At 45.6% G+C, this 24593-nt stretch overlaps 1 protein-coding gene across 1 annotated transcript in view; it reads left to right on the top strand.

Annotated features, from left to right (window-relative positions):
• ANKS1B (ankyrin repeat and sterile alpha motif domain containing 1B) overlaps nt 1-24593 on the top strand; it is a 591267-nt gene that overhangs the window by 35136 nt on the left and 531538 nt on the right. The window contains exons 4-5 of the mRNA XM_029597376.1: nt 7710-8006; nt 22360-22435. Of these exons, the coding sequence (XP_029453236.1) occupies nt 7710-8006; nt 22360-22435 (373 nt within the window). The remainder of the gene's footprint in view (nt 1-7709; nt 8007-22359; nt 22436-24593) is intronic.

Genomic DNA, 24593 nt, shown 5'->3' with positions numbered 1-24593 from the left:
TAATGTATCACAATCTGCTTGTGATTTAACTACTCTGAATAATTTTTTATCATCTGCAAATTTGATAACCTCACTCGTCGTATTCCTTTCCAGATCATTTATAAATATATTGAAAAGCACCGGTCCAAGTACAGATCCCTGAGGCACTCCACTGTTTACCCTTTTCCACTGAGAAAATTGACCATTTAATCCTACTCTCTGCTTCCTGTCTTTTAGCCAGTTTGTAATCCACGAAAGGACATCGCCTCCTATCCCATGACGTTTTAGCTTTCTTAGAAGCCTCTCATGAGGGACTTTGTCAAACGCCTTCTGAAAATCCAAGTACACTACATCTACCGGTTCACCTTTATCCACATGTTTATTAACCCTTTCAAAAAAATGTAGGAGATTTGTGAGGCAAGACTTGCCTTGGGTAAATCCATGCCTTTGTATATGTTCTGAGATTTTGTTGTTTAGAATAGTTTCCCCTATTTTTCCCAGCTCTGAAGTCAGGCTCACTGGTCAATAGTTTCCTGGATTATCCCTGGAGCCCCTTTTAAATATCAGGGTTACGCTGGCCACCCTTTCATTGGGATTCCATCATGCAGTGGAACATGTGGAGGAGTGTGAAAAACATCTGATTTGCTCTGGATATGAATCCTTTGATACTACATCCAGGACCTCAGCCGTGGCCATTGAAACTCAAAGGCCTGCAAGGTTGAGAGGAAGGGGCCTTCAGAAGGATGTGCATGACTACCTTGTGGACGTGCCTTGTACAGGGGTCAGTCTGAGCATGTGATCAAGGAATATCAATTCACCCTGCAGTCATTATCTGCAGCATGAGGGGACCACCATGAGTATTTCTCTTACAAACATACATTCTTCCAAAAACATTCTATCAAGTTCCGTCAACTATTCTCTGACAACCGTTCCCTGCTAAGGGGTTGCAGAGGGAAAGGCATCAACCGAAGGCCGAGCAGCAGTTGAGCCCTGACTCCCCACTTCCGGTGGGGAAAATGGTGCAGTTCTTGCTCCCAGAAAAGTATCAGATCACTAGGGACACGTGTGTACTAAAAATTGTGGAGTGTGGCTACCGCTCATGCTTCTCTCATCCTCCTGTGACTCAACAGACTGCAGTTTTAAGCTCTGACCCTTCTCAATTTCCACATCTAGCTGTAATAGTGCAATCACTTCTTCAGCAGCAGACAACTGAGCATGGCCAGGCTTCTATTCTCAGTATTTCCTATCTGCAAAAAGTTAGTGTGACGACATAGCTGGAAGTGTGACCCAAAGCCAAAAGCAGGCAGAGCACAGACAGGGTGAGACCTGTGGGTTCTAACCGCAATGGGCACCTTCTCCTTGGGTTTAGCCTTCAGCTGCTGGCGGATAGCAGGACTTGGACAGGAATAACATGAAACACAAGGCACACACACAATGTAGAGCCCAAACTTGGAGGGTTGAAGGTGCCCACAGAAGCAGGGTCAGGTTCACTGCAAGAAAACCTGGAGATACAAAGACACCAACAGAAGAGGCAGAGGACCATTTCAAGAGGACTGGACATGCAAAGCAAATTAGGACCAAACAAAACCACAGGCTACATGAAGCAGTCTAGGACAAATTAGTAAAACTGGATATATGAAGAAATCTAGGAGTAAACAGTAACAAGAAAATTAAGACCAAGCCTAAAGACCACTAAGACCAACATAGGGCCATGAAGACCAAGCTCTGGCAAAGTGCAAAAAGTAAACCTGGAACATAACTGTGTCTAAACATGAACAAGATGGCTGCCAGCAGGCAGTGTGGGCCATAGAGCTAGAAGGACGAACCACAGTGACCAAGAAGCCCACCAAGGCCCTCTGCTGGTCAGAGACAAGAACTGTCTAACTGGGCCTCATAGTTTGGGGGATTGAAACCTATCCTGGACTTATGAAGTCTGAACAAATTGTTGCTTTGGGGGAGGTTCAAGATTAACTCACTTCCGGCAATTCTCCCTTTCAATCAGCCAAGGGATTGGATGTGCACATCCCCATTCTCCCTGCCCATCAGACATTCCTCCGTTTTGTGGTAAAGGACATGCACCACCAGTACAAAATGTTCCCCTATGGCCATTTGGCCTTGCAGTGATGGCTGCACAGCTTCATTGACAGGGAGCCTGCATATTTCCATATCTGGATGATTGGATGCTGATAATTCCATCTTCAGCAAGACTTCAGGAGTAACTAGAGCAGACCGTTCAGCTCTTCCATTCATTCCAAGTAGGAGGGAGATGAAGTCTCCAAAATTAGAAAAATGATTTATGGGTCCCATAAGGTTCGGTTCTTTCCCTGCTACTATTTAATTTGTTTTTATTCCAAGAGCAGGGTTTTACTTGCTCTTCTAACTCAGACTCACTAATATACGTGGCTAGATTCAGTGCTTGTTTGAGCACAATAGCAAATTTGGCTGCCAGATCACCAATTTAAAGTTAATCCTCAAAAATCAGAGGAGATCTGGTTTGGCAGATGTAAAATGGATGTGAAATTAATTCCTCAGATGCATGCAATTGATATTCCCCTAGTAAATGTAATTAAATTACTATCAATAAACTTACTGTAGATAGATCTCTAATTTAACCAAATCAGTATTATTTTCACTTCCAATGATCCAGTGATGAAAATCATTTTACTGCTTTATCTTGTGCCCTTGTGCCATCTCATACAGACTTCTGCAGTTCCTTGTATTCTGGGATCTCTGAAATGTCTCGAAGAAGAATTCATGGCAGCCAGGATAACCTTCAGTGATTCCAGATCTGATCATTTCTCTACTTCAGGAGCTTTGCTGGTCACCAGTTCGTGGCAAAATCATTTTTAAGATTCTTTGTCTTAAATATAGAGCAGTCTATAAAGGGAAGTCTGACTATCTGGCAAATCTTTGGACTCCTTATAGGCACGAACTCTAAGCTCCTCTCAGTCAGAGCCACTAAGACTTCCTTCTCCATGAGAAATCCAGTTGGAAAGTGCCAGAGAATCCACCTTTAGTCTGGAATTCTCTTCACTTAGATCTACGAACCAAATATAATTATTTGAAATTTAGGAAGCTTAAAAATCCTGGTTGTTCTCCCAGATTTTTATTTAACTTGTATCTTATTTCATGGCCACTTTTGATGAAGAGCGTTATATATGTCTCTTATCTTGCTTTATATTATCTTGACTTAACTTGGCCTCCAAACCTAATGGGATCAGGTGTGCCAGCCGCTGTTCTATCAGATCTCTATGACCCCTGAGGTGAGGACATTCATTTTGTGATGGATAATTCCAAAAGTGCTAGCCTTTGGTCTCTTGCTTTGCATCCCACCACAGCAAGTGACTCTGTCTACTGATGTCTCCACCCAGGAAGAAGGGACTCATATCAGTGCAGCATGGACCCAAGGTACGTGATCCCCAGGGTAGAGTCACCTAGAAGCATAAACCATCTCCTATGCACTAAGGGCTTTCTGTCACCTGTCGAGAAAAAGAATCTTAATGCACACAGACAACCAAGTGGCAATGGCTTGCATAAACAAACAATTAGGAACAGACTCATACACCTTCTGCCAGGAGGCCCCCTGGAACTGGTTCTAGCCAGGCAGAACAAGACCCATTTTCAGGTGATCTACATTTCGGGAATTCACGATATGTTTGCGTACTACCTCAGCAGAGGGTTATGTCCACATGAATGGCCCTTGGGTCAGAGGATTGCAGATGAGTTGTTCAGTTGATGGGGGAAGCTAGCAATAAACCTGTTTACTTTAGAAGACAACAGAAAGTTGGAGAAGTTCTCCTCTGTGCATCCAAGCCAAGTATAGATGACCTACCAACACTTTTGTTCTAGACTGGCATAATGGTCTATTGTATGCATATCTGTATCTCTCACATCTGTCAATTCACTCTCCAGTTCCCTTGAGAACTCTGACTTTCATCATACAAGAGGACGGCAAGCTCTGTCATTCGATCCTAACATGATGTAGGTGCTGAAAGCGCAGTCGTTTCTTCCTTAATCTTTCCAAGGAGGTGGAGCATGTCCTGATTCTGCAAAGAAGTCTTGAACCAGAAACTATTGCAGTTTCAAATGGAAGAAGTTCTTGGCTTGGTGCAGGACCAGCTAGCTGGATTCCTTCTCCTGTGGCCCAGGGGACTTGCTTCAGTCTCTGTTCCTCCTCTTGTCTTCAGAGCTTAGCAGCTCTGCATCAAAGTGCATCTCAGCACCGTTGCAGCATATTACCAGCAAGTGAAGGGGGCTCCAATCTTTCTCCACCCTTTAGTATCAATGTTCGTGATGGATTATGGCATTCCAAAGCTCCAGTGCCTTGAGACATCAATGTAGTCCTAGCTCGAAACATGAAATCACCTTTCAAACCTTTGGCGTCAGTGGACTTGAAGTTCTCACCTGGAAAGTGGTATTTCTCACTTTGGCATGAAGAGTAAGCGAACTACAGACTCTGGCTTATTATCTAAAGTGAATTCAACCATCAACTTGTTTATGTACTTTGAGTCCAATATATAGGGAAGGGCAATTGCCAAACAAACACTGTCTGTCTGAGTGACTAACAGATTGGTTTGCAGATTACAGATTCTGTTACGGATCATCAGGTGTGGCTCATCTCAGGGCCCATTCCAGAGAGCAGTAACTTTGCACAAGCAGTTCTGCACACTCTCTTCTCCTGGTAGTCCACTCCACTGCTGGGTTGCTTTTCAGTTTCGTTCTGCTGCTGATATTCCCAGGGTGAGTCCTCAGCTTGGGACTCACCCTGGGAATATCGCTAATTCATGCCTGCAAGCTTGCTTACTTGTAAAAAGAGTTCTCTGAGGATAGCAGGAGGAGTCAGCCTTACTTATCACCCACCCGCCTCCCTGGAGAGTCCATTATTTCCCTAAAGCTTAAGCTCTGGAGCGGACGGAGCAGCTCTTGAGACAGTGTGTGCTTGTGGGAGTAAAGTCTTTACTGAGCTCTGAGAGCTGATACAATAAACCAATGGTATTTGGTTTATTGTATTTGCTTTTATTTTGTTGGTATTTTTTGATATATATCATGTCTATGATATATATCAAAAAATCACTAATATCATGGCTCGATTTACCTCACCGATGCTGCCGGTAAGTCTATTGCCCACAAACACCACAAAGAACTCACCCATGCTAACAAATTTTGAAACATCAACGGCATCAGAAATTGAAGCAATAATAAAAAAAAAAATCAAACCAGCTTTACACCCAATTGATATAATGCCAACAAAAACTCTCCTTGCTATTCCTACTAGGATTGCACCCGCGATTGCTAACATCATCAACAAATCCATAACAGATGGTGTTTTTCCTTCGCAACTTAAACACACCATTATTTATTTATTTATTTATTTATTTAGCATTTTTATATACCGACTTTCCAATAACAGAATTACTGATCAATTCGGTTTACATTTTAACAGAACAATAACATTGACAAGTAAATGTCTTACAAAGAACAGGTCGATATAACTTGGATAAGTAAATATGGGGTTAACCAGTAAAGATACATTGCCTAATATAGGTATAAGTAAAAAATACAGTGCCTAATGTAGGTTAAATAAACAGTTGCTAATTATAAGACTAGGCATTATAAAGCCCACGCTTAAAAAACCTGATCTTGATCCCTCTGAACCAGCAAACTATAGGCCAGTATCGAATCTACCGTTATTATCAAAAATCCTAGAAAAAGTCATAAATAAGCAACTCACAGAATTTCTAGATGAAAATAAACTACTCTTCCCTTCACAATATGGATTCAGGAAGAATCATAGCACTGAAACCTTGCTTATATCTCTTTCAGACTCCATTATAAAAACCTTGGATTCTGGCCACTCCTATCTGCTGGCGCTTCTCGATATCTCGTCAGCGTTTGACACTGTAAACCACAATACCCTCTTCTCTCTCCTCTCACAAATTGGCATCACTGGCACAGCCTTATGCTGGATCCAATCCTTCCTGAAAGACAGGACATACAGTGTTAAGATGGGACTCCAAACTTCAAATCCCAGAAGGCTATCACAAGGTGTCCCACAAGGGTCCTCACTGTCATCTTCACTTTTCAACGTTTATCTGTCTCCGCTTTGTAAACTTCTGCTTAAATTAGACCTCTGCCATTTTATCTATGCTGACGATGTGCAGATTCTCATTCCCGTCAAGGATTCACTGGACAATGCCATGAAAACTTGGGAATCGGCCCTCGCTGAAATAAAAGAACTACTCATGGAAAAATGTCTGGCAATAAACACTAACAAGTCCGAACTCCTCATTATCACGCCGCACAAGAACAACTCTTTCAACACATCATCTACCCCAACAGCAGATGCTCCCCATTTGCAACAGGTCCGCAGCCTTGGGGTCATGATAGACAATCACTTTTCCTTAAAAAATTTCATCTCATCTACTATAAAAAATGGCTTCTTTAAGTTGCATACGCTGAAAAGGATTAAACCGTTATTACATGCTCAGGACTTCCGGACAGTGCTTCAAGCCACAATCTTACCAAAACTAGACTACTGCAATGCATTACTTCTAGGTCTCCCAAAAAACACTATTCAACCATTGCAAATGCTGCAGAATGCAGCGGCTCGATTAATTACCAATACGCGAAAATACGAACACATCACCCCAGCTCTTATGTTTCTACATTGGCTTCCCGTAACGTACAGGATTACTTTTAAAGTACTCTCTCTCATCCATAAATCAATTAACAACCAAGAGATGCAATGGTTTACTGATCAATTTATTTTCCACACATCTACTAGACCAATAAGAAATATCCACCAAGCCAAATTAGCTGTTCATCCTCTCAAACACATAAAACACGTATCCACAAGAGAACGTTCCTTTTCTATAGCGGGTATCAACATGTGGAACAATATGCCTTTGGACTTACGTCTCGAGTCCTGCCACAAAACCTTTAAAAAAAAACCTCAAAACATGGTTGTTTGAACAAGCTTTCTATCAATGATTAATAAATATCTTATGAATCAGTTTTCTGTATATTTGCTCAATTACACCATGTTCTTATTGTGTCCTTCTCCTCACAGAACTACTTTGATACCAACTCTGCGCTACATACTTTGTTTTCGCCACTAGCCTGTTGCTCTCAGCCCATCTCACTTCTACTCCTTATCATCTCCTTCCTTATGCGAACCTATGGATTCGACTAGATCTAAACGTTAGAATCCGACCCTTTCATAGGCTTGCGTTTAAAAATTCATTCGGTGATTGTATTTACTGGAGTTATATATTGGCCTCCTGTATATGTTATTTATATAAAACTTGTTTATTTGACTGATTACATAATATATTAACTGTTATATGTAAAATTTGTTACTACTATTGTTTTTCTGTAGAACCTGTTATTTGTAAAGCCTGTTGCTAAGTTATTGTTCACTGTGAACCGAGGTGATGTTGAACTATACGTACCGCGGTATATAAGAATCTATAAATAAATAAAATAAATGTTATTTCAATTTCTCTGTAAAGCCTGTTGCTGAATTATAGTTTATTGTAAACAGAGGTGATGTTTTAACGTGCCGCGGTATATAAAAAAAAAAAATCACTAAATAAATAAATAAAAATGTCAGCGCCATCGAGTGACGACGGCCCTACGCATTATGGCTAAATCATCCTGCAGTCTATGGAGAGCCCTCTTTATAGAGAAGCAAACTTGCTTTACTCACGCTATCTTTTGTTTTTAAACAGAACTATGAAAATGAAACAGCATTGCACTGTGCGGCACAGTACGGTCATTCAGATGTGGCTGCCCTTCTACTGCAGGAGCACTCAGACCCCACAATAAGAAACAACAAGTTAGAGACCCCGCTGGACCTGGCCGCACACTACGGGCGTCTACGGGTGGTGAAGCTGCTGATTGATGCATATCCAAACCTGCTGACGTGCAGCACAAGGAAACATACCCCTTTACATCTGGCTGCCTGCAACGGTCATAGGGCCGTGGTGCAGCTCCTCCTGCAGTCTGGTGCTGATGTAAACTGCCAGGTGAGGAGCCACTCTCTCTCTGTCTCACTTGTACTTCAGGACTGGCCACTCTCCCACAGAACTGTTTTTTACATGTTTAGCCTGTGCCATCAGAAGAATGGGCTCAGTGAACCTCTGGTCTTTCTTTTAATCTAAATATTTATGTAACTATGCAGATAATCTGAGGTTTGGGCAAAATGTAAAACTGTAGCCTTCCACAAGCAAATCAGGCTGTGAAGCAATTGTGTTCTTTGCTATGTATGTACACATTCACACTTTCACTGGCACAAATACTTAAGTATGATTAACTCATAACGTGCAGCTTACCATATTTGGTTTTCTATTTTTATGAAGATGTATTTTGCTAGCAGTAGTCAGAGATTTGAGGGTACACAGATTTCTCTAGGAGAGAGGTATACGTTTTCACCCTGATTACACCTCAGAGAAGGGAGAATGGCAACATGTTAGAGGCTCACGGTAAACGTATACCATCAATCAAAAAAAGACACCGAGCAGTCCAAAAATAAGAGTAAAATCCATGGTTTCAGGATATTTAACATAACCATTGGAGAAGTCACTTCAGATTCAGTGCATGCCTTTATCAGGATTAGTAGAAAACGGAAGAGTCTGAACAGGGGTGGACTATTCTACTCCTGTCCTCTCCATTGCCAGACATCACATGCTGGGCAAGATGGATCTTTCATCTGACCTAGTTTTGCGATTCTTTATATTCTTATTAGAAAAATAACTTGGGCAATGTGGATGTCCCATTTATGGTGCAGAAATTGGAAAGCAGCTAAAGACCAATAGAGGCTGGTTCTGAATCTGTAATTATATCACCAGCATCATCATTTATTTATGTCATGCTTTTCCAACAAGAGAGTACAAAGCATGTTACAACCAGTTAGGATAACAGGATACAAGAAGTATATACCAGGATGCATAATGCATTTATACATAACGTTCTATTAAATAAAGCATAACAAACCAAATACAGATACATAAAGATCTAATAAATGACTTAAAAAATCAATTATTTCAACCATCAATTATTTCATGTATGATTATCTTGGCAGGTATTTTCAGTAGTTTTGCTAGATGTCCAATCATGTCTTTTGGGCCATATATGTTATTGCCTACTGTGTATGTTATATTGTACCCCAGCCCAGACTGTTCGCTGGATGAGTGGGTAATAAATACTTTAAAAGAGATAAATAAATACTTTAAGCATAGAATATAAGTTCACAACGGCTCTAGCACCGCATATTAAATACTAATTCCCCAGAGGCTCCTATGAATTTCCCCTCCCCCCAACCCCAGCACATCCTATCTTCCTGCTCTGAGTCCCGGTGCAGCCTACTCCATCCCTGCCTCCACAGCCCCCAGGAGCAGCACAAGCTGCCGCTCCCAGCCCTGGCTGCAGCACTGCCAGTCATGGAAATTTCCTGGACGCTTCTACTTATTGCCCTCACTCCTACAGCCCCAGCAGAGCCTGCTCTCACTCCCCGGCAGCCTGAGCACAGCCTACACGCACCCAGCCCAGCATAGCCTGCCCTCCCCAGGCTGAGCCTCTCCCCCCCCAGCCATCGTGCAGCCTGCCCCCCCACCAGCCTCAGCCATGCTAGCCTCCAGATATTGCACTCATTCTTTGCGGGTTAGGAGCTCGTTGCACCGCGTGCACACACAGAACCTCTCATCAGCTGGTAGGTAATCGTACATGTTGCACTTAGTGCAAAAGACTGGATACCGTAGCTCCCCTTTCGCTGTTGGATTACTGTCTGCATCTTAATTTTGTTCAGTTAGCAATTTTAAATTTCTAAGGAAATAGGGATGCTCATACTGATCTAAAGTGCTTTTAATCTATTGGTTTATTTTATATTTATCTGTCAGTGATTCTCCAGAGACTACATTTTATCTGCTTATAACTACTTAGTTATACATCTTAATGAACCTTATTTTAAACTAATTCCCTATTTTTTGTAACAAATAAATCTATTGTTGAACATTTATAGGAAGAGGGCTTTTGGCACAAGCCTTCTGACCCTCTGCTGCTGGAAAGAAATGGGATGTAGAAGCTAGGCCATGGGAGCTGAAGCCTAAACGACTCATGAGTTCCTCTCAAGCCTTCTACTGGGAGAAGTATTCAGATGAGCCTTCTGACCCTCTGCTGCTGCTAGAGAGATTGTAGAAGCTGAGAAAGCTCAAACCTAGACACCTCACTATGTCTGTGATTAGGGCTGCTAGAAGTATGCGCTTCTAGTTTTTACTCCTAGAAACAATGTTGGGAACTGTGAAAACTGACTTGCTGTGACCTCTGGAGTCCTCTGCTGGGGCTTCTGGGAGAAGCATGCAGATCAGCCTTCCAGTCCTCCGCTGCAGTCAGATAGAAACCACTTCCCTTTACGTGAAAAACAAGGAAATACATGAATATGTCGGGCTGGTGCACACTGAGTGGGTTTTAAAAGTTGCTCACATACGCGCGTGACTACCTCTGGGGCATAGACGTTCCTGAATTTCTCAATGAAACCAACACATAAAAACGTAGCACAAAAAAGCGCACTGGGGGTCCCCTGCTAAGTAAATTTACTTCTGCTATGGATGGAGTGTAAGTAATAAAATTAAAAAATTACACAGATGAACTGGGTTTTAAGGGTCGGGGTTAACAGGGGAAAGAGAAGGCTATTAAACTAGGAGGAGTTTGGAAGTGCTATCCCTTTTCTGGGTGAACTGGGAACAAATTGGTGAAACTGGCAATGTCGTGGATGTCGTGCCCTTTTTAAAATCCCCCCCCACTTATGCGGTGGAAGCAGGATTTGCGCTCATAGGTTCACGCCCACTTAAAATTCTGCTAGCGCTCAGCCTATTTTATAACATGCGTGCCTAGACGTCTGAAAGCTGTGTTGAAAGCCAGGTTTTCACCAGATTTCTGAAGGAAAGGAGATTCGGGACTAGTCTGATGTAAGATGGTAAGAAGTTCCAGAGTGTTGGGAAACTTCTGAAAAGGTCTTCATCCTGGTACAAGTGAGGTGCATTGCTATGGGGGCTAGCAACACCAGTCTTGCTTTGGGCAGAGAGCTCAGTGTGTGAGAGGATACTGAGGGGCTAAGCTATCTGGTGAGGTAGGATGGTGCACAGTGGCGTAGCGAGGGGTGGGCGGCCGCCCTGGGCGCCGGGTCTAAGGGGGCGCCAAAACGCGTGAGGGATACGCTCTAGGACAGCGATTCTCAACCGGTGCTTGGCGACACACTAGTGTGTCGCCAAGCACCGGCTGGTGTGTTGCGTGCTCCCGCTGCCTCCCGCTGCTCTTCCTTCCCTGCTGCCATTGCCTCCGGGCTATCAGCACGTTCAAGTCCAGTGGGAACGGCAGCAGTGCTAAAAGAAGCAGTGGCACCCGTGGCTGGCCTTTTATTCTTCCCGCGCCAACCCCCCCCCCCCCGTGACCCGGAACAGGAAGAGATATACGGTGCGCAGGAAGGAGAAAGAGCCGTGCCGCGTGATAACGTAGCAGCGGCTGCAGCATCGGCCCCCGAGCAATTGAAGCAGCCGGTAATCGAGAAAGGAGAGAGCAGCTTGAGCCTCCCGCGGCCGATGGGATTCTTCTTTCTTGGCTTGCGGGGGCTGCTGCAGCTACCATTTGTGCTGGGGGGAGAGGAAGTGAGTGAGAGAAAGAGAGAGAAGCAGCCAGCCTGTGTGTGATTGAGAGAAACTGGTCAGAGAGCTGATGTGTGTGTGTGTGTGTGTATATGTGAGAGACAATGAAAGTGACTGCTCAAGGAGATGACTGATGTGTATGTGAGAGTGTGAGATAGTCAGGGATGTGACTGTGTGTGTTTGTGTGTGAGAGAGAGAAAAAGCATGGAAGTGAGAAATCTGGGTATGTGAGAAAGCATGGGAGTAAGAAGCTTGGTGTTGGGTGGGGGGGTGTGTGAAAAAGCATGGGAGTGAGAAGCCTGTGTGTGTGTGCATGCATGAGCGAGAGACTGGTTGGTAAGGTGACTGTGTGTGTGTGAGAGAAAGAGACTGGTGAGTGTGTTTGTGTGAGACAGAGAAAGTGATTATGAGAGTGAGAAGCCCATATATGTAAGTAGAACACGGGAGTGGGAAGCCTGTGTGTGTGTATGGCATGAGAGAAACTGTTCAGGAAGGTGACTGGTGTGTATGTGTGCCAAAGACTGTTTGGGAGATGATTGGTGTGTGAGAGACAGAAACTGGTCATGGGGGCATGACTGGTATGGTGTGTGTGTGAGAGACATGGGCACTAAGGAAGAGGACCATGAGTATAGAGCAGTGGTTCTCAACCCTGTCCTGGGGACCCCCCAGCCAGTCGGGTTTTCAGGATATCCACAATGAATATGCAGGAGAGAAAATTTGCATACACTGCCTCCATAACATGCAAATTTTCTCTCCTGCATATTCATTGTGGATATCCTGAAAACCCGACTGGCTGGGGGGTCCCCAGGACAGGGTTGAGAACCACTGGTATAGAGCTTAGCCTCTACTGCTGCTTCTGCTGTGTGCTATGGCCTGCATGGAAGAGGAGTAGGAGAGCTGCTGGAGGGGGTAAGTAAAGGTGGCTTTTTAAGTTTATTTTTCTTGATTTAATTATTTAATATTATGTGATGTGTCTGCTTTTTTTGAAATATTTTATTGGTGTTTGGAGAATTTTTAATAGTTTTATGAGTTTTTAATTGTTGGATGTTATTCTTATCATAGCTGTTTTGAAACATTTATTCTGCTTATTAGTATAGTTTTACAATTATTTCTGTGTGGGGATCTATAGCTGCTTGCTAGTTCTGTTTTCCTAATAAGAGGTGTATTGGTTTTTAGGGCCTGATTTAATATTTGTAGTGTTGCCTTTTCATAGATAGGGTTGTTCCTGTTTGAGTGTATTCCATAATACAGGTGTAACTTTGTGCGGATTACTTTATGTGCATTACTACAGATCCTGGGAGTATGTTAGGTCGGTTCTGTGTCTGTTACCGAGATATTTTACTAGCATGTAAGTGTTTGTATCAGTCTTATTTGTTGTGTTTTCTCAAGAGGACATGCATTGGTGGTAAACTGCTGTCTTTTCATAAGTAGGGCTATTGAGCCTGGAAGTAGAAGGAGTTTGAGTTGCTGTTACTGAGATGACACCAGAACCAGAATATCTTTTTTGTAGGGTGAGTTGTATGGGGAATGTCATAATTCTGCTTTACATCCATTATTGTGGGTTAGGAGGGTTCCCGTGGATGCAAATTGTACTTTTACATCTAGCCCCATGATGGTCACATGTTCAGTGAGCCACGCATGTGAGAACCATCTGTCAGGTGTGTCCCAACAGAAAAAAGGTTGAGAACCACTGCTCTAGGAATCACAAAGCTCCTGTTACGCTCTCCGACCAACTTTTTCCATTCCCATGCGCACCGCCTCGTGGCAGCAGTTTACCATAGCTCGTCGCGCACAACTGGAAGGAACCCCAATCATTCCCGTCGCCGGCACGCGCAGACTGTAGCCGAGAAAAACTGACCGCGAAGCCTCCCCAACCTCGCTCGCGCGTGTCCCCTATTGGCGGCAGTCTCTCATCTGTCTTCGCTGCTGCTGCCCTCTGATTGGCGGAGCCGGCCGGCAGTCAGAGGTATTTCCCGGGAGACGGCGAGTGGACTTGCTTGGAGTAGACCGCGGCGGGCGGAAGCTCATTCGAACTTGGTTTCTGTTTTGACTGAGGCGGTGGTGGCGCCGCCTTTCTTTTGGGAGCTTTCCCTGTTAGTCAAACGAGAGGAGTCCAGCAGCGTTGTTGCAGAACTGCACTCCTCTTTGTAGCGGCCAAAAGGAAAGGGGGGTGGTACAGGAAGAAGGCGTGTGGCCGTGGAGGGCCCCTGCAGCACTGCGTACTGAGTGCAGGTCAGACACTGAATGTTGTGTGTTAGCTGCCGGCAGCGGGGAAATCAGTATATCTGTGAACTGAGCTGGACTGGGATCTTGGAGACTTCCACGGTGATCACGTGCGCCACTATCGTGTTTCTCTTATCTTTCAGAAGGTCTAATGGGGGCGGGGTGATGCTGCTATCTGACAGGCCAATGTAATAAGACTGCTGATTTTTCTGCGTGGATTTTTTTTGTGCGCATCCTGCAAAAACTTGTGGAAGTACGGAATGTAATAACAGCCATGTATGCTAATTAGACACTGTATAAACTCCATGTACACTGAGCATATGTGCCGGGTCTAAGGGGGCACCAAAATGCCTGGCTCTGCAGAAAAATAGCACCGATTTCAATGTAAATCATTGATGGAGGGAGGGGGCGCCGAAGAAGTCTCTTGCCCCGGGCGCCAAATTGTCTAGCTACGCCACTGTGTGAATCGGTTATTTAGTCTTTCAGATAATAGAAAGACTAGGGGGCACTCCATGAAGTTAGCATGGGGCACATTTAAAACTAATCGGAGAAAGATCTTCTTCACTCAACGCACAATTAAACTCTGGAGGATGTGGTTAGTGCAGTTAGTGTAGCTGTGTTTAAAAAAGGTTTGGATAAGTTCTTGGAGGAGAAGTCCATTACCTGCTATTAATTAAGTTGACTTAGAAAATAGCTACTGCTATTACTAGCAACGGTAAGATGAAATAGACATAGTTTTTGGGTACTTGCCAGGTTCTTATGGCCTGGATTGGCCACTGTTGGAAACAGGATGCTGGGCTTGATGGACCCTTGGTCTGACCCAGTATGGCATGTTCTTATGTTCACTGCTTGGATGTTTTGACTGCCACGGTTGAAAGACTGGCGTCCCAGCGGGATTCAACACATCCGGTGGCCCCTCCACCTTCGCTTCCAGTCCCAGGCTCCAATCCGGCCATTTCCATACACCTACCGGCTCCAACCCGTTACTCAGATGAAGCTAAGCAATGTCAGGGTTTCCTCAATCATTGTTTCATGCGATTTGCTCTCCAGCCAACTCAGTTCCCTTCCGACCACGTGAAAACCACTTACATCCTGTCCTTACTGGATGGGAGGGCCCTGGCTTGGGCCTCCCCATTATGGGAACGTAACAGTCCACTGCTGGGGAGTCTTCAACAGTTCGTACACAGCTTAAAACAAGTATTCGATGAACCAGCTCGCCAGTCTACCACAGCCGTTGATCTCCTGCACTTACTCCAAGGTTCCTGGCCGCTGGCTGACTTCGCGGTTGAGTTCCGCACCTTGGTGACCGAGTTGGGCTGGCGGGAGGACAGCCTACTTAGTATTTTCCTGGAAGGACTGTCCTCTCGCATTAAAGATGAGTTGGCGGCAAGAGATCTGGGCTTTTCGTTTATAATATGTATCCTGTTATACGTTAATTCACAATTGTTAAGAAAATACCTTTTGAATCTTATAAACCGTTGTGATGGCTTCACCGAATGACGGTATATAAAACTCAACAAATAAATAAATCTCCCAGATGACCTCGAAAGCCTGATTGATCTGGCAGGAAGAATTGATCGCAAGCTTCAACAACGGGCTCAAGAGATTAAAACGGTCTGTAGACCAGTCACCCTGGCTCCGACCTTCTCTCGATCTATGACTTCACCGCCGGCTTCACCAAGCAGTCAGGCCGATGAGCCTATGCAACTAGGGCGAAGTCCCCTAACCCCAGAGGAGAGGAAGCGACGCCGATCACTAGGCCTTTGTACTGTGGGGGCAAGGGTCATTTACTGGCTCAATGCGGTGAATAGCCAGAAAACTCCGGGCCTAGGTGTCATCGGGGAGCTGTCCCTAGGTTGCATCAATCCTGTTCCTCAATGTACAGTACCAGTGACTCTTGAGTACCCTGGAGGAACATTCTTCACTCTTGCCTTTGTTGACTCCTGGGCAGGAGGGAACTTTATCCTGGCCAATTTGGTACAACATTTGCAACTCTCTGTAATTCCTCGCAAACCTCCATTACGGATTTCATCTATTTGTAGCACATTACTCCTAGGTTGTGTCTCTGCTTCCACAACACTTTTGACTCTTCGCACCGGAGTGCTCCATACAGAGGAGATCTCATTTCTGGTCTCGGAAAAGGCCATCCACCCTATTGTTCTAGGGTTACCATGGCTCCAAAGACATTCTCCTGTTATTCACTGGGACACTCTGCAAATAGCGACCTGGAGTCTGCACTGCTTCTCGTCCTGTTTACCGACACTACCATGACCCTGTGTAGCCTTAATGGCCACCCCACTCGCACTACTGTCTCATTATGCTGAGTATATGGATGTCTTTTCGAAAGAGATGGCGGAACTCCTACCACAGCACCGACCATTCGACTGCGCCATTGATTTATTGCCTGGCACAATACCACCTAGGGGGCGAGTATACCCTCTGTCTCTTCCAGAGACACAAGCCATGTCTAGCTACATCAAGGAAAACTTGGATCTTGGATTCATTCGTCCTTCTAAGTCACCCGCTGGGGCTGGTTTCTTTTTTGTCGCTAAGAAAGACGGATCCCTCAGGCCCTGCATTGACTACAGAGGACTTAACGCCATTACATGTCGAGACAGGTATCCATTATCACACATCCCAGAACTGTTGGATCGATTACATGGAGCCAAGGTGTTCACCAAACTCAATCTCCGCGGCACTTATAGCCTTGTATGGATCCGCCCCGGGGACAAGTAGAAGACCGCCTTCAATACCCGTGATGGACACTATGAGTACCTCATCATGCCGTTTGGTCTATGCAATGCTCTGCGGTTTTTTAAAACCTAATGAACGAGGTACTCCGGGACATGCTCCATTCTTCCGTCATAGTCTACCTGGACGACGTACTAATCTATTCTAAGGATATTGCCACACACCGCCAGCATGTAAAACAAGTGTTACAATGCCTTTGAGACAACTGTCTCATTGCTAAACTAGAGAAGTCCGTGTTTGAGCAAGAGTCGCTACCGTTCTTGGGTTATATTGTCTCTTTGACTGGATTTCAAATGGTCCAGACAAAGTGTCTGCAAAGGTTCTCCAGTGATTCCTCGGGTTTGCAAATTTCTACAGACAGTTCATACCTCATTATTCTCAGAGTGTGGCTCTGCTCATGGCCCTTACCAAGAAGGGAGCTAACGCTAAAGAATGGCCCTTCTGGAAAAAAACTATGGCATTGGCGATAAGAAGCTCCTCGCTATCAAGCTGGCGTTTGAAGAATGGTGGCAATAGCTGGAGGGGGTCCAACATCCCATAGTGGTTTACATGGACCATTAGAATTTGGAATTTCTGTGCCACTCACAGCATCTGAATGCAAGACAGGCTCGCTGGTCCTTATTCTTCAGCCGTTTCCATTTCTCATTACGCTACAGACCCGCATCAAAGAACATACGTGGTGACACTTTATCTCGCACTACTGAATGTGAGGACTCATCCAATTCTCCCCAATATATTTTGGACCCTGCAAAAGTTTTAGTTGCAGCTATGGAGATAACCCCTCTCGGCAAGACCGTGGTTCCAGTTCGCTTAAGAAGGAAAGTTCTTTCGTGGGCTCACGATTCCCTTACAGCTGGACACCCTGTAGAACAAGAACACTGGAGCTCCTCGCTTGATATTACTGGTAGCCTCATATGGGACGAGACGTCCAGGTCTATGTTAGCTTCTGTCCTACCTGTGCCAAACAAAAGCCATTGCCAGGTAGTTTTGGGGGTCTCCTCCAGCCTCTACTTATTCCTGTTGAACCGTGGACCTACCTATCCACTGACTATAGTGGACCTGCCACCATCCGAAGGGAAGACTGTCATTTGGGTAACTGTGGATAGATTTTCTAAGATGGCCCATTTTGTCCCTTTGGCCAAACTTCCCTCTGTACCTGAATTGGCCCAACTCTTTACGCAACACATTTTTTGCTCTCACGGACTTCCTCTTCACATTGCCTCTGACAGGGATCCACAGTTCACAGCGAAGTACTGGAGAGCTCTTTGTAAGAAGTTTGGGGTTCATCTGGACTTCACCTCTGCATTCCATTCCCAAAGCAATGGACAGGCAGAATGTACAAATCGCTCATTAAAGACTTTTCTCTGAACCTTCATAGGGTACAAGCAAGTAATGGGCTGAATTCTCATACAATAACCATACTCCTTCATCCTCAGGGAAGTCTCCCTTCCAACTGGTATATGGTAGACAACCCAAACCACTGTTACCTCTTCCGCTGTCTGTGCCGTCTCCTGTGGCCCAAATGTCTGCCCAGCAGCTCCATTCTCTCTGGGAGTCTATACAAATCAAACTACAGAAAATGGCTGCCACAGCTAAGAAGAATGCTGACAGACATCGCCGTCCAGCTCCGGTGTTTCAACCGGGTGACAAAGTGTGGTTGAGCACAAAGCATATTCATCTTCGCATTCTCTCTATGTGACTGGCGCCCAGATTCATTGGTCCATTTCTGGTATCTGAAAGGATTGGCGCCGTCTCCTACCGCCTAAGTCTTCCCAGCTCATTGAGGATTTACAACGTTTTCCATGTCTTTCTATTCAGACCTTTAGTACTTTCAAGATTCCATTGAAAACCTCCTGATCCTTCCAAAACAGCTGCAGAACATGACACCATCTATCAACTACAGGAGGTCTTAGATGTACGGTTCCATCATTGAAGGTGGAAATATTTATTGTTCTGGGAAGGATGTGGTCCTGAGGACAATATTTGGGAATCTGCTGTCAACATCTTGGACAAATCCCTCCTTCATCAATTTCATCGGGATCATCCGAACAAACCGGGACCCCAAAAGAGGGGGCGTAAGAAGGGGGGGGGGTACTGTTACGAATCCCAGCCGCAGGACTCCATGTCTAGGCTCTCACCTCCTCTTCTGCTGGCTTTGGGCTGCTCACGGTATTCCCTGCTTCTCGCTGGGCCATGGCTGGGCCTCTCCGCAGCAGCGTCCCCACGAGGCAGACGTTGCCGAGTTCCCTAGGTGCCTGCGCATGCAGGAAGCTGAAATTTAAAGGGGCCGTGGCGGGAAATCGGCCCAGCCCGTTGAGTGACGTCAGACGCTGGCAAGTATTTAAACCCAGCACCAGGGTTCACTCTTCGGAGTTGCTAGTTGCTGTTCTTGCATTCCTGATCCAGTTCCTGCTTGCTCCTGCCTCCGTGTTCCTGATCCAGTTCCTGCCTGCTCCTGTCTCTGTGTTCCTGATCCAGTTCCTGCTCCGCACTCCACTTCCTGCTTCCTCCTCGGCTTGTCTTCTTGGTTCCTGATTTTGGCTTGGCTCCTGATATCCCGCTGGTCTGCTGCCTGCTCAGACTACTGGTCCGCTTCCTCGACTTGCACCTTTGCTGCCTGCAACGAACTCTGGACTTAATCTGACTCCGTTCCTCCTCCCCCTGCCTTGACCTGGACAGTTTATCTACTCTCCGTCACCAGGAGACTCCGCTTTGTCCTGCTGATCCCCTGGCTCTGATCCGCCTCCCAGCTATGACCTACGCTGCAGGCCATCCTTCAGTGGTCTCTCTCCATCTCCTAGCCGGCTCAAGGTCCACTACCATAACACCACGCTTCCAACAGATTGCCAAGGCCATGGACCCGGTGGATCTGAATTCCCTACAGGCCATCCCAGGCCTCGTTCATAGTTACAAGAACAGCAGAAAATCCTTGAGTTCCTGTTGCTTCTATGGACTGGCTGTCCATGCGATTAGCAGTCGTTCTCCTTTTTTGTCGTCATCACCGCTCCTCGCCTCGAGCTGGCCCATACCACAATTGCCGATTCCACCCTGGTAAGTTAGGGATTCCAAGCAATTCTGTGGCTTCCTGAACCAGTGTCACATGCACTTCACCCTTGTTGTTTCTAGATGATTTATCAAATGCCACTTACTTATTTTGCTCCTGGATGAGAAGACTTTAGCATGGGCATCCCCTCTCTGGGAATATGCAGACTTCTTATTTGCAACTTGTCTCAATTCACAGATTACTTTAAGGCAGTTTTTAAGGAACCTGGCTGAATGGCTACGGCAGGCACAGAACTACTTCACCTTCACCAAGTCACCAGAACATTGGCTGAATACACAATTGAGTTTAGAACCTTGGCAACAGAACTCAATTGGCAGGAAGAGTCTCTGATCACTTTAATCCTTGAGAGTGGTTCCTCTAAAATCAAAGATGAACTCATTGCTCGAGACCTCCCTGCCATGCTGGAATCTCTCATCAAATTAACCAGGAAAATTGATCGCCAACATCAGTAGAGAGCCCAGGAAATCCATCCCCCATGCAGGAACATCATCTGGCACCCCAGTTTCAACAGCCCCTTACTCGAACAGCTATGGCTTGTAGGGAGATATCCCATGTTTTACCACTGAAAGCACCAAATATGAATCATAATAGCCAAGAAGTATGCAGACACGTATACTGCCAGGCCGAAAACACGGTCACAGCTAAAGAAAAGAAACTTTGCCCAGATGAGAACTTTAAACCAGAACTGAAGAACACTTATTAAGACCTGCCTGTTTGTAATCTCCTGTGTAAATAAAACCAAGGCAGAGGGACAATGCAGCCACTTAAGCTCATAAGCAGAAGTCACGGACCGGCCAAGGGAAGTCCCAAGCCTTAAAGGGCCAGCGGCGGGAAAAACCTAACAGACACCCTCAGATGATGTCACCCTCTTTGGCCTATAAAAAGCCATGGCAGACATTCCTCCAGCACCTTAACAACAGGTCTCCCTAGTGCCTAGAAACATAAATTGCCTCATGGTTCCTGTCTCTGCATCCTCTAGTCCTGAGCTGTTGTCTTCAGTTCCAGCATGTTCGCTCTTCAATTTTTGTGACCCTCCTCTCGTCCATTTAATGAGGGGGGGGGGGGGGAAAGGCCGAAGGAGGGAGAAAAAGTTGAGGAGGGAGTTATATTAATGGAGGCGCTGGGGAAACCAGAGGAAGGCAGTGGGACTGCACTGGATCTATTGACAGGTTGTAATAAGATGAAATTAGTGCAAGAGAGGCGCAGGGAAGGGAGGGGGGGGGGGGGCAAGTAGAGAATTGCAGGGGATGGAGAAAAAAAGAGAGGATGGAGATGAAGAAGAGGATGGGGAGGATAGGCGCTGAAGCTAATTACAAATTATGATGGCAGAGGTGGGGGAGAGAAGAGTTGCGATTATGTTACAATTTATGTTACTGGAGGGGAGGGGAGGGTGTGGAAGGGGGAAAAGAGAAGGGTCGGGGGGGGGACCTCTCAGTGACGGCGAAAAACTGGGCAAGAGGCAAATGTAGGCAGAAAGATGAGGTGTAATAGGGGCAGAGAAGTGAAAAGGTGAAGTGAAAGAGGGGTAGGGGAGGTTAGTTCTAGACCACAGGGAGTTCTAGAAACGAAATCCCTGTGGTCAGTCTTCAGTTCCTTAGTTCTTCAGTGGGCCTTGCCTTCTGGTTGCTTCCTCGCTTTCCTTGCCCTACCTCTCTGTCTTGCCTTTCCCTTTGATTGGATTCCCTTGGCATGGCTTCTGGACCGCCTTGAACACTGCCCAATATTGACTCTCGTCTGTTTCTGGAATAACCCAGCAAGCTCAACGGATCTTCTGACTATCAGCAGAGGACCCCACCTAAGATCTGCCGGCCCTGGCACCCAAAAGCTCAACCTGAGGGGAATGTGAGCTGGTATAGATGAAGATCTAGTTGGGTCTTTGCCTCCGTCTGCTGATGGTGGGGACCTGCAGGGCATATGGTTAGTGCAGTTAGTGTAGCTGGGTTAGTGGTGGGATGCGGAGGTGCTGGGACATGGTGCTGGGATGCAGTACTGCTGGGATGTGGAGGTGCTGGGATGCAGTGGTGCTGGGATACGTCAGTGGTAAGATGCGGAGTTGCTGGGACATGGTGGTGTTGGGATGCAGTGGTGCTGGAACATTCAGTGGTGGGATGTGGAGGTTCTAGGATAAGTCTGTGGTGGCACATGATGGTGCTGGGACACCTCAGTGATGGGACACGAAGGTGCTGGGATGCAGTGGTGCTGGGCCAAGTCAGTGGTGGGATGCGGAGGTGCTAGGACATGATAGTGCTTGGATGCAGTGGTGCAGGGACATGGAGATGCTGAGACATGGTGCTGGGATGCAGTAGTGGTGGGACATGATGCCGCTGGGATACAATGTTCCTGGGACACGTTAGTGGTGGGACATGAAGGTGGTGGGACATGGTGGTGCTGAGATGTGGAGGTGCTGGGACAAGTCTGTGGTGGACGTGGATGTGCTGGTAATTTTAATAATGTGAAAAGAACCCTCTAGTTGAAGAGCTACTGAACTTGAAAATGGTTTTGTTGTGTGAAGGAACAAAATGATGAGATATGAAATGAAATGAAGATGTCTCACTAGTGATCACACTGTTGACACTGCTACATATGCTAACCCCAAAATGTTTTCTTTCATCGAAAACCGAGGCTCCCATATGGGATAGAGACTCTACAAGCAGAAGTTTTAATAAACTGTTCTCCCCTTTACAGACAGAGAAGGGCACAGCTCTGCATGAAGCTGCCTTATTTGGCAAGGTGGATGTTGTTCGCACGTTGATAGAGAACGGTAAAGTCATTTTTTCTTCCTGACTCTTTCAGTGCTCATTGTGCAGGCGCTGCTTTTCATTCCTGTTCACAGCAGCCTTATAGAAAGGAATCTGCATTCATTTTTCTGTCCTGCTCGTCGCAAGCTAGAGTGCATTCTCTTGCATTTCTTCCTTGCAATAGGCAGGGCCGGGTTTGCATGGCTCTGAGCTTCAGCAACTCAACACCAGTGAGACTGAAGTCTAATTCTTATTTCATTGCCTGGAGGAGAATGGCAATGATTTCTGCACATCGAATGGCCCGCCTACCTCGCTCCTGGGTTTCTCGTTTCTATTCTCAATCCCTGCTCTTTAGTAAGCCCTCCTCACATCCTCTCTTTTATATGTAATTTAGCAGTAGGAGGTAATTGTGTGCTTACAGTAACGCTGCTAAATTAGATAGAAAACATTCCTAGAGTGGGCCAGCAGAGGCTTGCTAAAGAGGCAAGGATTAATAAGAACGTTTTGAAGCCTACGAGGGAGGCAGATGAGGCTAAGAGAGGAGCTCAGGGAGTGCTTCTGTCTTTAGTAAGCAGGAGCCATGCTCACTGCTTGCCCCTTGAGCCGGCCCTGCTTCTACTAATCCATTGCAAGAGTTTCCTGGGAAGTTCCTTTAGGGCTGGGTGTGCACGTGAAAGCCTGGCACCATTGTTACTGTCACTGAACAGTGGTCTCCAGCGCCTGGGGGGTAGGGGGGCAATGCATGTGTGCGCCTCTCCAGCCCCCCACCCCTCTTACACTAATGCTTCAGGTCACAGGAAATCAGTGGCATCTCAGGACTGAAGAATTTGGGGAGAAATGACATTGCCTTATCACACCCAACTCCATATCATGGCCCCCCCTGCTTTACAATTGGCTATAAAAAGGCTCAATAAAAAACTCCAAAGGGTCTTCTGCGTAATTTAAAAAAGCTGCCCAGTTTCACACTTCCAGTAAACTTCTATTAAAATTATTTGATAACCTCATTTAACTAATACTATATAACATTGAGCGTGAAGTCTGCATTGTATACAGGAAGGGACAGAATGTCCTCAAACCCATACAACACCATATCCACCAAACTCCTCCTCGCTATCCCCAGCACTATATCCCAACCATTAGCCCAAATTATTAATAGATCTCTCACCCTGGGACAAGTCCCCTTGGCGTTAAAGCAAGCAGTGATCAAACCCATTCTTAAGAAACCCACACTAAACCCAAATGAACCTACAAACTACCGCCCAGTCTCCAACCTCCCTTTCATGTCAAAAGTTATGGAAAAAATAGTTAACCTCCAGCTTACGGAATACCTAGAAAGCAACAATATTCTATCCAATTCACAATATAGTTTCCGTAAATTCTTCAACACTGAAACCCTCCTATTATCACTATCCGACCACCTCCTCAAAGGACTAGATAAAGGCCACTCATTCATACTCGCACTTCTAGACATATCAGTGGCCTTCGACACCATAAATCACAACTTATTACTCGATCGGCTATCTGAAATTGGTATCGCAGGAACCCCACTCCGCTGGTTCACCTCTTACCTAAAAAACCGACAATATAAATTCAGAATAAGTAACCAAGAATCCAAGGCATTCAATCTACTACAAGGAGTCCCCCAAGGCTCCTCTCTATCCTCCACCCTGTTCAACATCTATCTTCTGCCCCGCTGCAACCTCCTCTCAAAGCTTGGCCTCAAACACTACAAATACGCAGACGACATACAAATCGTCATCCCAATCACAGATTCCCTACCTAAAGCCATCAAAACATGGGAAACCTCACTTTCTGCAATCAGCAATTTCCTCTCTAGTCTCAACCTTGCACTCAACACCTCAAAAACAGAAATCTTATTAATAACTCCTCCCCACAACCATATCATCCCTAATCAACACAACACTCCCCTAAATTCATTCCCTACAACTCAACATGCAAGGAATCTTGGAGTCATCATAGATGATCAACTCAACCACTAAAAATTCATTAACAACACCCTCAAGGAATGCTACTTCAAGCTGCATACCCTAAAAAAACTGAAACCACTCTTACACTTCAACGATTTCCAGACAATACTACAGTCTACAATATTCACAAAAATAGACTACTGCAACTCATTACTCCTTGGCCTTCTGAAAAACACCATCTCCCCCCTCCAAT

Source organism: Rhinatrema bivittatum, chromosome 4 (genome assembly GCF_901001135.1).
Source record: "Rhinatrema bivittatum chromosome 4, aRhiBiv1.1, whole genome shotgun sequence".
Classification (NCBI taxonomy): Eukaryota; Metazoa; Chordata; class Amphibia; order Gymnophiona; family Rhinatrematidae; genus Rhinatrema; species Rhinatrema bivittatum.
This window is presented reverse-complemented; position numbering and strand designations above follow the sequence as displayed.